The sequence below is a fragment of the Zootoca vivipara genome, chromosome 7, assembly GCF_965207765.1.
Source record: "Zootoca vivipara chromosome 7, rZooViv2.hap1.1, whole genome shotgun sequence".
NCBI lineage: Eukaryota > Metazoa > Chordata > Lepidosauria > Squamata > Lacertidae > Zootoca > Zootoca vivipara.
In genome coordinates, this window is record NC_142590.1 from 57,516,219 (window position 1) to 57,529,679 (window position 13,461).

At 40.0% G+C, this 13,461-nt stretch overlaps 1 protein-coding gene across 1 annotated transcript in view; it reads left to right on the plus strand.

Annotated features, from left to right (window-relative positions):
- LOC118078875 (membrane cofactor protein-like) overlaps nucleotides 1-13,217 on the plus strand; it is a 41,750-nt gene extending 28,533 nt beyond the window's left edge. Inside the window, exons 9-12 of the mRNA XM_088673395.1 lie at nucleotides 3,518-3,581; nucleotides 7,334-7,529; nucleotides 9,445-9,550; nucleotides 10,685-13,217. Coding sequence (XP_088529521.1) covers nucleotides 3,518-3,581; nucleotides 7,334-7,529 — 260 coding nt within the window. The 3' untranslated portion in view covers nucleotides 9,445-9,550; nucleotides 10,685-13,217. The remainder of the gene's footprint in view (nucleotides 1-3,517; nucleotides 3,582-7,333; nucleotides 7,530-9,444; nucleotides 9,551-10,684) is intronic.
- The last annotated feature ends 244 nt before the right edge of the window (nucleotides 13,218-13,461 follow it).

The following is a 13,461-nucleotide window of genomic DNA, read 5'->3' on the forward strand; positions in this document are numbered from 1 at the left end:
TTATCTTTTATTTCCTCAGAGGCTAGGTTTAGCAGAATAAATCTTCCCTCTTCATCTGAAGCATGTCCAAAACTTAAATCCAATTATTATTCTTAAGCCATGGAATTTGGTTCGCTCGTAAAAGCAGCGTTCAGGAGTGCCAGACCATCTTGGGGGTTTCCATCCAGTGCCCCCAGCCCCTCCTTCTTTCCGAAGTCGAAGCTGGTTGATGGGCATCTGCGGCTGAGACTGCGTCTTCCCGTACCCATGGGAAGATTTAGGGAGGCTGATTACTCCCATTCTCAGCCTCTAATTACCCTGTGATGGCCGGAGAGATGTTATTTTAAGCCATCTTCTACGGTGCCCCAAGCAAAAATCCATTTCTTTCACCATTCCCTCATAGGTGAACCTACCCCGTCACGTCCCTGCCCAATTAGCTTTTTAAATTTTTTGTAATATTGTTTTTATTGAAAAGCAAACAAACAAAACAAAATGAGTCATTGATTTTAATCCTTATGGCCAGTTACATACAAATATATTTTCATCATATAAACATGTATTGAAGAAGATGGCCAACGACCCCCCCCCCCCCGGAAGAAGCTGTGAGATATCGTAGGTTTGAGCACTTCTGTTTGGGAGCTAATAAAAGAAATAAACTGAAACCAATTTGTCTCAAGCATGCCATTTGTAGTTTCCCTTCTAGCTAGCTAACACCTTTGTATGATCTTGTCCATTAGCACCAGATGCCATGCTCTGTCACACCATTTACGAAATGAACAGCCTTCTGTGTCCTTCTACACATGCACAGTAGCCAGAAGATTACAAACAAGTGACTTACATAACAGATGTTTGTTTTGCCTTTGAGAAAGAGAAAGCAAAGCTATGCCTGTGAGATGGCTCATTTGGTAGAACATAATGTTAAGACCAGCAAGGCTGGATCTTGTCATAAATGCCAACTAATACCAGTTGGACTCAGCAGAGTAAGCACAGGCACAGCAGAAACTTCTTGGTCGCAGATGTAGGCAAGTAGTATGGACACAGGAACTCACTGCCACTAGTACTGAGTAACTATGTACACCTTTATTTATAAAGAAAACAACAGAACATAGATCAGTACTTCTCTATCTCTCTCTATATACAACCACCAACTCCACATGCTCCACTACACAGACTCTCCAGAACTCTCCACACAGAGCACATGTTCACACTCAGTCTTTAAAGGTTTCTACACCAATCACCGAGCTGTTGCTAGGCTTCCATCACCAGGCAGATTATGAGCCCCTAGAGATGGCAGATTCATCCTTCTGGGCATGTTGCCAGTTCTTAATTGCTATGTGACCAGATGCACGTCCTCACACAGGCAAAAACCTCAACACATAAGACTCTTAATCTCAGGATTGCGGGTTTGAGCCCCACATTGAGCAAAACGATTTCAACCTTCTAGTGTAACATTTCAGATATGGTCATGAACACAGATCTCCCCAAACCTGTACCTTTAAGCACTCCCACAAAAGATGAATTAAGGTCTCCAATATTTGGTAACCTCTCCAATATACAGGTGGAATGGAGTTGTCAAATGTAGGTGTACTGGAGTCCAGTGCCATTTATGAATAAGTTGCAGTGTTGATTCTTTAATTACAGTGGAAATAGTTTTAAAAGGGATGTGTGCCCATTCACCCTCTGTGATACTCACATTGAGATCTGATGCCTACTATGTTTAAACTGAAAAATCAAGTAGTATTTTATATGTATCTGTTGCTGTCCCTTCACATTTCTAGAACCAATTTCACACAGCTTCTTAAAACCGATTAAGGTATTTTGGTGCATCATGAGTTTAAAACCATGGTTTTATTATTACATTTATGTCCTACCTTTTCTCTAAGCAGCTTGAGGATGTGAGTATCAATGTTTTCATGAAATGTGAGGATTTGTAAGTACTTATTTTTAAAATGAGACTTGTAGCTTTAGTATTGTAAAAGCAAATTCTAATCCTAGCAAAAAGCAAAAAATAAAATAAAATGGAATTAATGAGTCAAATAAAGTCAATGATCATTCTTTTAAACCTGTATGATTTCTTGATTAGTATAGGAGAAAGTTTAAAATGACCAAGTCATATATGAGAGTACGTGCAGTAAGCAAAGCATATCAACCAGTTGTGATATGAAATCCACCTTGAGCTGCAGTACATTCTCATGAGGCTGCCAGTCTGAGTAGACTTTCGATAAATAGTCTTACAATGTTCTTTTCTAAGAAGTTTGCTTATTAGAACCATTTCCCCTTCTTTTCTAGGTATTTTCCTGAGAGTAATTATAGCTGGTATGTAATTTATTGAAAATGGATGGGAGAAACAGGAAGATGTATTAAACATATTTAAATACCAGTGCTTTGTACAATTTCAGATGCTTTTTACCAATAGCAAAAAATACTGGGGTCAGAGATAAGCACTTTGAAGTTTCACTTTTTGAAGAGATTTAAGTCCATGCTTAATTCTCCTTATTGAATTAAGTCCCCTGATTTTCAATAGGGAAATTTAAGTATGGGTTTAAAATCAGCTCATGCCCCTAGAAGTTTCTCCCATATTTTTCTTTGCTAGACAGGATTTACCGTACTTATTTGTTGAATTGACTCTGAACATTGTGCACACCATTGGTGCTTTGTAAATCTTCCACATTTTATCAGTTTGGCACTGGTGCTCAGATATTTGCTCATCAATTGATGAATCTCATTCTTGGGCCCAAAATCTACAAGTACATTGTAACACACACACACACACACACACACACACACACACACACACACACACAGGGCATTTACTGGTAATAATTTAAAATGATTTCTGGTACTAAATAGCAGTGTAGGCAGTGAATCACCGATCTTTACTCTATCATAATTGGTGTTTTTTTTGTCTTGGAGTAACTTATGATCACCAAATGACAAATCATTGTATTTTATTGTTAACATTCAAGAGGTGTTATTATGCTTTGAGTAACATTTGAAGGACATTTTCAAATCTGGTTTTGAACTATGCATGAGTTTTCTTGGCCTCTCATGAGCCTTTTTTTGAATAGGATAGTACAGTGGTACCTCAGTTTACAAACACAATTGTTTCCGGAAGTCTGTACTTAACCTGAGGCGTACTTAACCTGAAGCAAACTTTCCCATTGAAAGTAATGGAAAGTGGATTAATCTGTTCCAGACAGGTCCATGGAGTACTCAACCTGAAGCGTACTTAACCCAAGGTATGAGTGTATAGTAATTGGTTCCAGAAGTCCGTACTTAACCTGAGGCATACTTAACCTGAAGCGAACTTTCCCATTGAAAGTAATGGAAAGTGGATTAATCCATTGCAGACGGTCCGTGGAGTAATTAAACTGAAGTGTACTTAACCTGAAGCGAACTTTCCCATTGAAAGTAATGGAAAGTGGATTAATCCGTTCCAGACAGGTCCGCGGAGTACTTACTGAAAATACTCAAACCGAGGCGTACTTAAACCGAGGTATGGTGTATTTTTCTTGTGTTTTTCTTCTTCTTCTTTTAGGATGCCTGTTACCTGTATTGATTGTTGGAACCAAAATGGTTTATCAGAAGTTTTACTTGCAAAGGTAAAATATCTTTTATTACTAAACTCCTCCTTTACTTTCTGTTTTATGTTTCTACATTTTTATTGAATTTTCAATTTTACATCTCCAAACATTTTTTTCCCATAATATTATATCTCCAATGACTTCCCTCCTCCTTCCATGGTTCATTTTGCTTGTCTATACATTTTACATCTGTACATTTTACTTGAACCATTTTAATCATTTCTCCACTCTTAGATCACTCAAATATTTATTACACTGTTGAATTTATCTTAATGCTGCCAGTATTTTCAGCTCTATACTGTTACTTTCCATATACTCAATAAATATTTTCCACTCTTCTTTGAATACATGATCTTCTTGCTCTCTTATTCTATGTGTTAAACCTGCTGGTTCTGCGTATTCTAACATCTTAAGTTGCCAATCCTCCTTGCCTGGGACCTCCGTCGCTTTCCATTTTGGGGCTAACAAAACTTGAGCCACAAATGTTGCATACATTAATAATTTTTTCTGGCACCTAGGAATTTTTGTCTGAACTATTCCCAACAGGAAGGACTCCGATCTTTTTTGAACTCATTGTAGATCATCTCCCAATATTATTTTACCTTTTTACATGTCCACCGAATATGAAAAAACAATTCCCTCCATTTTTATTTTTTTTTACATTTCCAGCACATATCTGATTCTGCTCTGTACATCTTAACCAACCTATTCGGAGTTAAATACCATATATCAATAATTTTCGTATCATTCTCTTTCAATGTATCACATGCAGTAAATTTCAAATCATTTTTCCATAGTTTTTCCCAGAGGTTTAAGTCTATATTGTGTCCTATATCTATTGCCCAGTGTGTTATTGAAACTTTGAGCAGCTTGTATTTTGTTTCGCATTCTCGTAAAAAAAAATGTTTTATGTCTCTAAAGTCCACTTTACATATAACTTACATAGAGATTGTCACCATGTAGAGAAAATAGTGCATGCTGTGTCATCAAAAGTGCACTTTCTGTGGTGTTTTTGCTGTTACTAAATTGTATGGGCAGTGGATATGAGCTATGGCTGTCCAAACAGCAAGATATTGCAAAAAGAAAAGGAAAGAAAGAAAGACACACACACTGCACTTATACAGCATGCACTATTATCTCTATTTCCTAATGATTCTCAGCATTTTTTCTTCTTTCCTCTGTACTTTCCTCAGAAATACAGAGAGACCAGGGCCACTTCCAGCTTTGGAGGCCCCTAGTAATAATAATAATTTTAACAATGGCAAGGCACCCAAGTGTGTGGTTGTTTATATTGTCAGCTGATCTGAGGACATATTCAAGTCATCGCAGTCTAATATGCCATCAGAACATATATATTTTTATTAAGATTTATGAACATTTAAAACCCTTTAATATGACAAAATCTATCAGTTAAGAAATGTGCACCTCCAAGTGGAATGGGTATGCCATGAACAGATCTTTGGAGTGCAGTTGCTGCTTTTTCCAGCTTTGTCATATGATGGACAGGTTGCCCCTATGGAACTGAGCATCCTTTAGTACTTACTGAAGCATGTTAGAGACCAACTAGGTTTGTCATTGGTTACCAGTGACAAACTTAGTTGGTCTCTAAGGTGCTACTGGAAGGAATTTTTAAATTTTGTTTCAACTACTTCAGACCAACACGGCTACCTCCTACCTGTAACTAGAACTACTGAAGCATGGAACGTTTGTTCCTTCAAGTGTTGTTGGACTCCAAATCCATCAGCCCTAGCCATAGTGACCAGTAGTAAGGAATAATAGGCTATAAGTTTCCCATTATTGTTCTAGTTATTATTATTTTAATGAATAGCTTCCCATAATGGAATGTCTCAAAGCAATTTACAAAAACGAAGAATAGTGATACCGAAAAAATGAATAAATACATTAAAAACAAAATCTGAATAAAAATATCCAATCATTGGGGCTCCCCAAATGCTCAATAAAACAAAAAAACATTTTTTGTCTGCCACCAAAACAATGAAAAAGTTGGTGCCGGGCAAGCCTCCCTGGAGAGAACATTCCACTGACATGGAGCTACTACAGAAAAAAAGTCTGTTCTTTTGTTGCCAACCTCAAGACCTCTCCCAGAAGTGGCATGCAGAGTAGAGTCTTTATAACTATCTCAGGGTCCGGTCAGGTTCATATGGGAAAGGTGGTCTCACAAACAGATTGATATCCAGTGCAGTTGGGCCAGAGCTATTGTTGAATATTCAAGCTGCCTTCACCCAATTAACAGTTGAGCAGTTGAGTCTAGACTAACTTATTTAGGTCAGGTTACTATTAGGTTAGGCTGGTGCATTAGCTCCAACCCTATCTAGATGTAGCCTAGCCTCAGGCAGAGTGTTGCCAAGGGGCAATGGGTTCTTTTAGATTCAGGTTGGCAATAAAAGAAACACCAACTTGTACTTTAAAAGGTTTTATTTGCTAGCTCAGAATAAGTATAGAAAGTCAGCTATCTCATAACATTTTTTGTTGCTGGAAAATCCCCTCCTGAACAAGAGAAGATAGCCCATGTCTCCCATGCTACCCTTGTGTATCTAAGATGACTACTAGGCAGCAGTCCAGTGTCTTATTTTGGTGGCCTTTAAGGGAAGCCCACCATCCCATACTGTACTCTCTCATGTTGGGGCCTTCCTAGAAGCCCACAACCTCTTCATATGAGACAGTACACACAATTAACTCCTTAAAGGACGCAGCCTAGAAGAAATCTAATGATATTGAACTGGTTCCACCTTCTATACAGGTTTGACATAAATATATTGGAATAAGATTAAGCCAGTTCAGAAACAGCAATTACTGTAGTTCAAACTGTGGCTGCAAAATTGCTAACTGGGATTAAGTGTTGTGGTCATGCTAGTGTTTCACAAACTGCATTGCCTCCAAATCAATTGCTAGTACTTATTTTAAAGCCTTTCATGGCTTCTGCTGAAGATTGTTGTCTCCAGATACCTGAAACATCATTATGTCTCCCTGTCCATACGCTAAGATCTCCAGCAGAGCTCCATCACGGGGTCTTGAGGTCTAATAGTGAATCTTCTGACTATTGTGATTAACCGTGCAATCCTGTACATGTCTACTCAGAAATAAATCCCATTGAGTCCAATGGGACCTGTTCTTGGATAAATGTGAAGGGAGTTACAGTGAAAAGAAGGCCTTGTGCATCCACAAAGCACTTCCATGAGGGAGAAGGAAGCCTATTTTCTCTAATTACTTTTCAAAGATAAATGCAACATCTTTTAAAATTAAAAATAATATTCTGTCTGCAACGATATTGTGGTTTTTATATTATAGTGTGGTGAATTGTGTTGGTTTTGGTTCCAATCCATTCCCAACAATTTATATAGAATTACAGTAGTACCTCGGTTTAAGTACACAATTGGTTCCGGAAGTCTGTACTTAACCTGAAGCGTATTTAACCTGAAGCGAACTTTCCCATTGAAAGTAATGGAAAGTGGATTAAATCGTTCCAGACGGGTTCACAGAGTACTTAAACTGAAAGTACTCAAACCGAAGTGTACTTAAACCAAGGTATGACTGTATATAGGTTTTGCACCTTGTTTGGCACCTTGCTGCAGTTTTGGTAGCCTCACAGCAGTGATATACTTCCATACAGATGACCGCCCTGAGACATGGAACAAGTACCGTATATAGGTGGAACTCTCCATTAAGCCTAGAGAGGTGGAGAGGCCTAGATTGGTTAGCTGAAAGAGTGGGTTGACCATACTTGCTCTTGTACTTCCATTATCTGACAGGGCAGGAACAGAGAGGAGAGAGACGCAGCAGAGCACAACAGCTACCAAAGAACTTAGTTTGCTGCCAACGAGTAAAGTAGCAGTGGCCAGTCTTAACCAACTCGGCAATGACCTTTCCAGTGAAACATCCAAGAACTTAGCAGTACAAGGAAAACTGGGACATCCCCGCAGCTTCAGGAGCAAATCATTGTACTAGGTAGACTCAGCTCCCCCCCTTTCTTTTCCTTCCCTTTTACCTTTAATTTCCCTATCACCCTTTACTTATGTGTTAAATGAGAGAGGCAGTATTCTGTTGAGGGTGGTCAGCAAATGCCACCACATCATCAGTATTAGTAGGCTTCCATAGTGCTGCATCCCATAATAACTCTGTGTAAGGCTCCCTCATCTCTATGAACTCAGCATATGGTCCCTGCATAATATGTGCTCCTGCATATATATTTTTAATGAGAAAAAGCAATAAAGGGACATACGATGCAACAGCACATTCAAAAATGGCAAGACATTGAATTTAGGTCCATATTCATCTTTAAAATCAAATAATAAATGTATCTGTGATCTGATCTACTGCCTATCTTTTAACATGTGTCTGAATTTAAATGGTGTTAAATCCAAAATTCTTTTTGCTAATCTTTAGCTAATTCTGCATTTCCGCACTCACATTCAGTAAATAAACATGCAAAGAAATACTCGCCACTTACAAAGGGGTTACATTCCTGGGTACTGCATGTATATATGAAATCACGTATAGTGGGGAACACCATATAAAAAGCCTGTAAACAGCCTCTAGACTCCACCACAATTGCTCCTTCCAAACCTCCTTTCTAAAACTCCAGCTCTCCACAGGCCTCAAAGGTTGGTGCAAAGGCTCCTGGGGTTGCAGTTGCAAAGGCACCTGGAATTGCTAGCCATCTCCCCACTCTTTTTGCACCATTTTTGCATTTTCCCACTCTATTCTGGCTGTTTTTGCCATTTTTGCAGTTTTAATCTATTTATTTATTTCCTGACATTGCATGTAGTATATGTGGTTGGACATGAGAGATACGTGCATAAATGGGGAGATGCTTGTATGGTATGACAGTTCACACAGTAAATTGCAATGTCCCTCCCTCAAACCTGTGCCTATAATATACACAGTTACAGGAAAGTGCCTATTTCAGATTCCACTTTTCAACATTTTAGTAATGAATGTGAAAATTCTATCAACACAACTGTAAGTTAAAGAGTAGATATCTGCTTCAAGTAGAAAAATATGGGCCAGACTAAAACCTATATGCAGATGCTTATTAGCACAGTCCCAACGGCTACTTCAGAAGGGGATTATTGAGATCAAAGAAGAGTGCTCCTTTGCTCACCACTACTCTGATTTAAAATGGACCTCAAAGTATGGTCTGGGGCCAGAGATACATTGCAGAGAAGCAGAAGGCTTAAGCAGTCTTCTCTGAAAAGCTGAAACGGGTTGCTAACATGGTGCCCTTCAGATTGTTGGACTACAACTACTGTCATTTATGACCAGGAATGGCCTATCCCATTTCACCACCTGGGACAAAAACAGAATGTGCTTTTCTGTGCCCCCTGCCACCCCCTCTCCACTTCTGCTGCACACTGTAATGTTCCCACCCCACCCCCGCTCTTGCTGAACTCATTTCACAAGGCTTTGTCACTTTTCTTCTCCTGGGGTGAGGAAGGAAAGTGGTGAAGGGACACACCAGAATACCCTCCACTCTCACCAAACTCAGCAAAAGTGGGAGCAAGTTTGCAAGGGCTTGATGCTTGTCTTCTCTTTCCCAGGGACTGGGGAGAAGCTGCAATGCAGCATGCTGGAGTGCTCCCAACAAGGGCTGTTCTGCCAGTGTTGGGGCACCACCTCTTGTGCTTTCTCCACCTTGCACAGCCCCTTCACCCTGCCTCATGGGCAGGCCAGCTCTGTTTATAACTACTGCCTCTGCTGCCTGGGACTTACAGAAACTCTAGTACAGTACAACATCATCAGGAGGGCACTGTTGGATTCTCCTGATCTAAAACAATAAGATTTCACTGTAAATTATGTTTCAGTTCTCCTATAAACTACTATGAATGACATTATATGTGCTTACTGTATTCATATTTTGAAGCTGAAGTTGCTCCAAAGAACTCACTTTTCCATCTTGGCCTCGCAACAGCCCTGGGAGATAGCTGAAAAACAGATGCTTGCCCAAATCTGCCAAATGATCTTCGTTGGTAAGCAAAAAAAAAATTCTAGATACTGGAAAATCTACCAATTCCTGGCAAACTTCCAACCTCAATTAAATATTTTTGATACTTTAATTCACCTGATACTTAAAATGAGGAACTACTTCACATAAATATTTCATAAAATTGAAAAAAATGTGTTCTTTGCTTACAGTCCTAGATAGGGACAGAAGAACTGCATTTGTGGTTCAAACTGAGATCCATTAAGTGTGGCATTTTGTCTCCAGAAGCAGACAGCTCACAACCACAGTTTTAGAATGGTAGGCATCCCTTATTGCTTGTCCTCAGCATCTGTACTTAGAGTTCTTCGTATTCTCTATACAGTCCATTGTGTGGGTTATGTGCCCAGAGTAGTATTTAGAACCTTCAGGAGCAGGTGCCTTTCAGATGCTTTGGACTGCAAGTCCCTCTTCCATGACCCTTGGTTGTGCTGGCTAGGGCTGATGAAAGTTGGCGTCAAAGAGTCAGGAGGAGACCAGTTTGGGGGAGAGTTAGGCTCTTAAAAACATTTTGGTAGGTCTGCTTCTATTCCACATAATGTATTCTCAAGCAGTATTCTCCCATCCCCCTCAAATTCCTTCTTGGCCACGGCACTGGTCACATCTTTGAAACTTTATCACCCTTCCCCCATTCCTCTTTATAAAAAGCCAAACTTTATTCTGTTTTATTTTCTCTTCTCTCTATACAGTACTTTCCCTTTCAAATTTTGTATTTTATTTCATCTCTAGGATCTCTCTAGACCAGTACTATTTTTCTAGAAAAAGAGGTGCTGGAATTCATGACGAACACCTCCCTCGTTCTCTTAGAATGGCAATGCCACCCACGTGAGAGGTTCCAGAACTGAGTTCTGTTGAGATCTGGCTATAAAAAGCCCTGCTCTAGACTATCTGAGACATCTTAGTGCTCCTCCAGAACCTGCCCTCTTTTAATTTTGTAAATATATTTTTGACATGCACGTAAAGCTGAATGCACACAAGTTGCTGGCTTACTGTGTATGCCCACACAGATGTTTAAGTTGTCTGCCTGTTTTAAATGACAGGCAAATCATAATAGGTTTTGTTGATGTTCAGCTGTATTTGAGATTGGTTTTCGTATTTGAGATTGGTTTTCGTTTCTTTTCAGGCACTTGATTAAATGAGCACTTGCTAAAAGCTACAAGGGATAAATTGTAAATTTCTGAAGATAATTATACACTTACCTGAATCAAAGACTTTAAAGTTGAATTTGTATTATATATTAATTTACAAGGAATAAAGCATATACATGAATATAAGATCTTAAATCTCATTTTTAAAAATAGATTCTGTACCTAGTGGCGGATGGTACTTGTGGGACAGAAGGCAGGGAGATCAACAGTAGGTGGTGTTGGAGCCAATGATAGGCACAGCCAACTATTTCTATTACCACCCCTCCAATATCACCGCTGAATTCTGCATTTGGGTTTGATGAGACATGTGACCCTCACCTGTCCTAAGAGCTACTCACGCTGAGGAATCACACACCTCCTCGCAAAGCTAATGCACCCCACCTGGCCAGCTAATGAGTTGAGCTGTTTGCCCTTGCCTGTCTCAACCTCCTGGAATGTATCTGCTCCTGCTCCTTATGCCTTAGAGCCCACCATGTTCATGGAGATGGGAGCCCCTCCGGCTCTGGGTAATGGGTCCTGCTCCTCTGGTTCCTGTGCTGTGACTCCCATCACCTTGCCGACCTCTGTCACCCCGTGAGTACTTTCTATGCCCCCAACCTCTCCTCCTCCACCCCCAGCTTGCCCTGGTATTGACCAGTCACAAGTATACCCCTTGCCAGGATCCTCTTTCTCTTCCCTGTTGTCCTGCTAGTTCATGACATGTTATATGAAAAGAATTAGTATCCAAACCTCACATATTCAGACATATTCAGGTATTTAAACAGCCAAACCTGTGTGTGCTACTTTAAACAAATAAGCTTTTGGGTTTTTGCCTGTGAGCGGTCTATGGCAGCTGTTTCTCAAGAAACCATTGGGGTGGTTGTGTGTGGAGAGATTAGATACACTGGTACCTCGGTTTACAAACTTAATCTGTTCCGGAAGTCCGTTCTTAAACCGAAACCGTTCTTAAACCGAGGCACACTTTCCCTAATGAGGCCTCCGGTGCCCTTCCACCGTTCGGATTCTATTCTTAGACCGAGGTAAAGTTCGCAAAACAGGACAGTACTTCCAATTTTGCAGAGTTCATAAACCGAATTGTTTGTAAACAGGGCTGTTCTTAAACCAAGGTACCACTGTAATAGTATTTTTCCCTTCCTTGTTTGCCTTTTTCGATGTTTCAGAGGGTTTTCCCAGGATTTTTCATCATTTTGTAGTCATATTTCCATGGTTGGGAACACACTAGGAATTTCCCCATAGGAATCAATGAAAATTGTCAACTCATGTAAATGCTTGCCTAACAAACAATTTCATGAGAAAACATTGTGTTCGGATATCAAGACCTGCATGCAGTTGCTTAGATACATTTCCATGCTACATGCTTAAAAGTCATGTGTTGCCATCTAGTTGTATAGTGAACTTAATCCTCAAATTGAAACTTTAAAATTATTGTTTAAGTAACACCATCAATGTTTATGATACTTTAATACTGAGTAACAAGTAAAAGAAGACAGGTCCTGGAAGCCTACAAAAGAGCGTGGTGAAAAAAACAAAGGTTCAGATATAGGGAAATTCAGGGAAATTCAGATGTAACTATCCCAGCTAAATAAATCACGGTTTGTCAAATCATGCTTTGTTAAAGCCACAATTTACATCTGGGAGAGGTAGCAATTAAAAGTGGATAGCAACAGTCAGTCAACCACTAATTATACATCATTGCATCAAATATTTATGTAGGCAGTAATAATTGTTATGGATTTAGGGACATTCTTTAAAGAAGCCCACATCAATTTCTGTTGATACATCCTGTTTACAGCTCCTCCTAGTACAACTGTATTTCCTGCAACTCTACTTCCTGTTGCTTCTACTGTTCTCTAGAACAAGTTTGAGTCAAGTCCACCCATCTCTGTCTATCCTCTTCTCTCTCTTGCTTCTACTACATAAACATCCCATAGGCTAACAGCACACTGTCTTTTTTTTTTATTCCAACTGTGCTTCCATTCAAATGAGGAAAAGCTTGGCTAGGAGAGATGAAAGCTGTTTGTGTTGATTTATCTGATAAATTCTTTCTGTGGGATATGGGGAAAATGCAGCACTTTCGACAATCCTGGTTGTTGTATATGGCTATGGTGTAATAGATTTCTGTTGCAACTTTATAACAATTCTAGATTCAAAAAAATAAACTAATCTGGTACACAGATTAATCTGGTACGCAGGCTGAGACCCTATCTGCCTGCGGACTGTCTTGCCAGAGTGGTGCGTGCTCTAGTTAATCTTTCGCTTGGACTACTGCAATGCGCTCTATGTGGGGCTACCTTTAAAGGTGACCCAGAAACTACAACTAATCCAGAATGCGGCAGCTAGACTGGTGACTGGGAGCGGCCGCCGAGACCACATAACACCAGTCTTGAATGACCTACTGTGAGGGACAAGCATGTATATAGATCGTTCTGACCACTGTAAATAATCAGCACTTAATAAAAGCCTAAAAAGACTATGCTGGAGTCGTTACTCTAGAGTAGCCACATCAGGCCCTCTGACACCTACATTGGCTCCCAGTACGTTTCTGGGCACAATTCAAAGGGTTGGTGCTGACCTTTAAAGCCCTAAACGGCCTTGGTCCTGTATACCTGAAGGAGCGTCTCCACCCCCATCGTTCTGCCCGGACATTGAGGTCCAGCGCCAAGGGCCTTCTGGGGGTTCCCTCGTGAGAAGTCAAGTTACTGGGAACCAGGCAGAGGGCCTTCTTGGTAGTGGCACCCGCCCTGTGGAATGC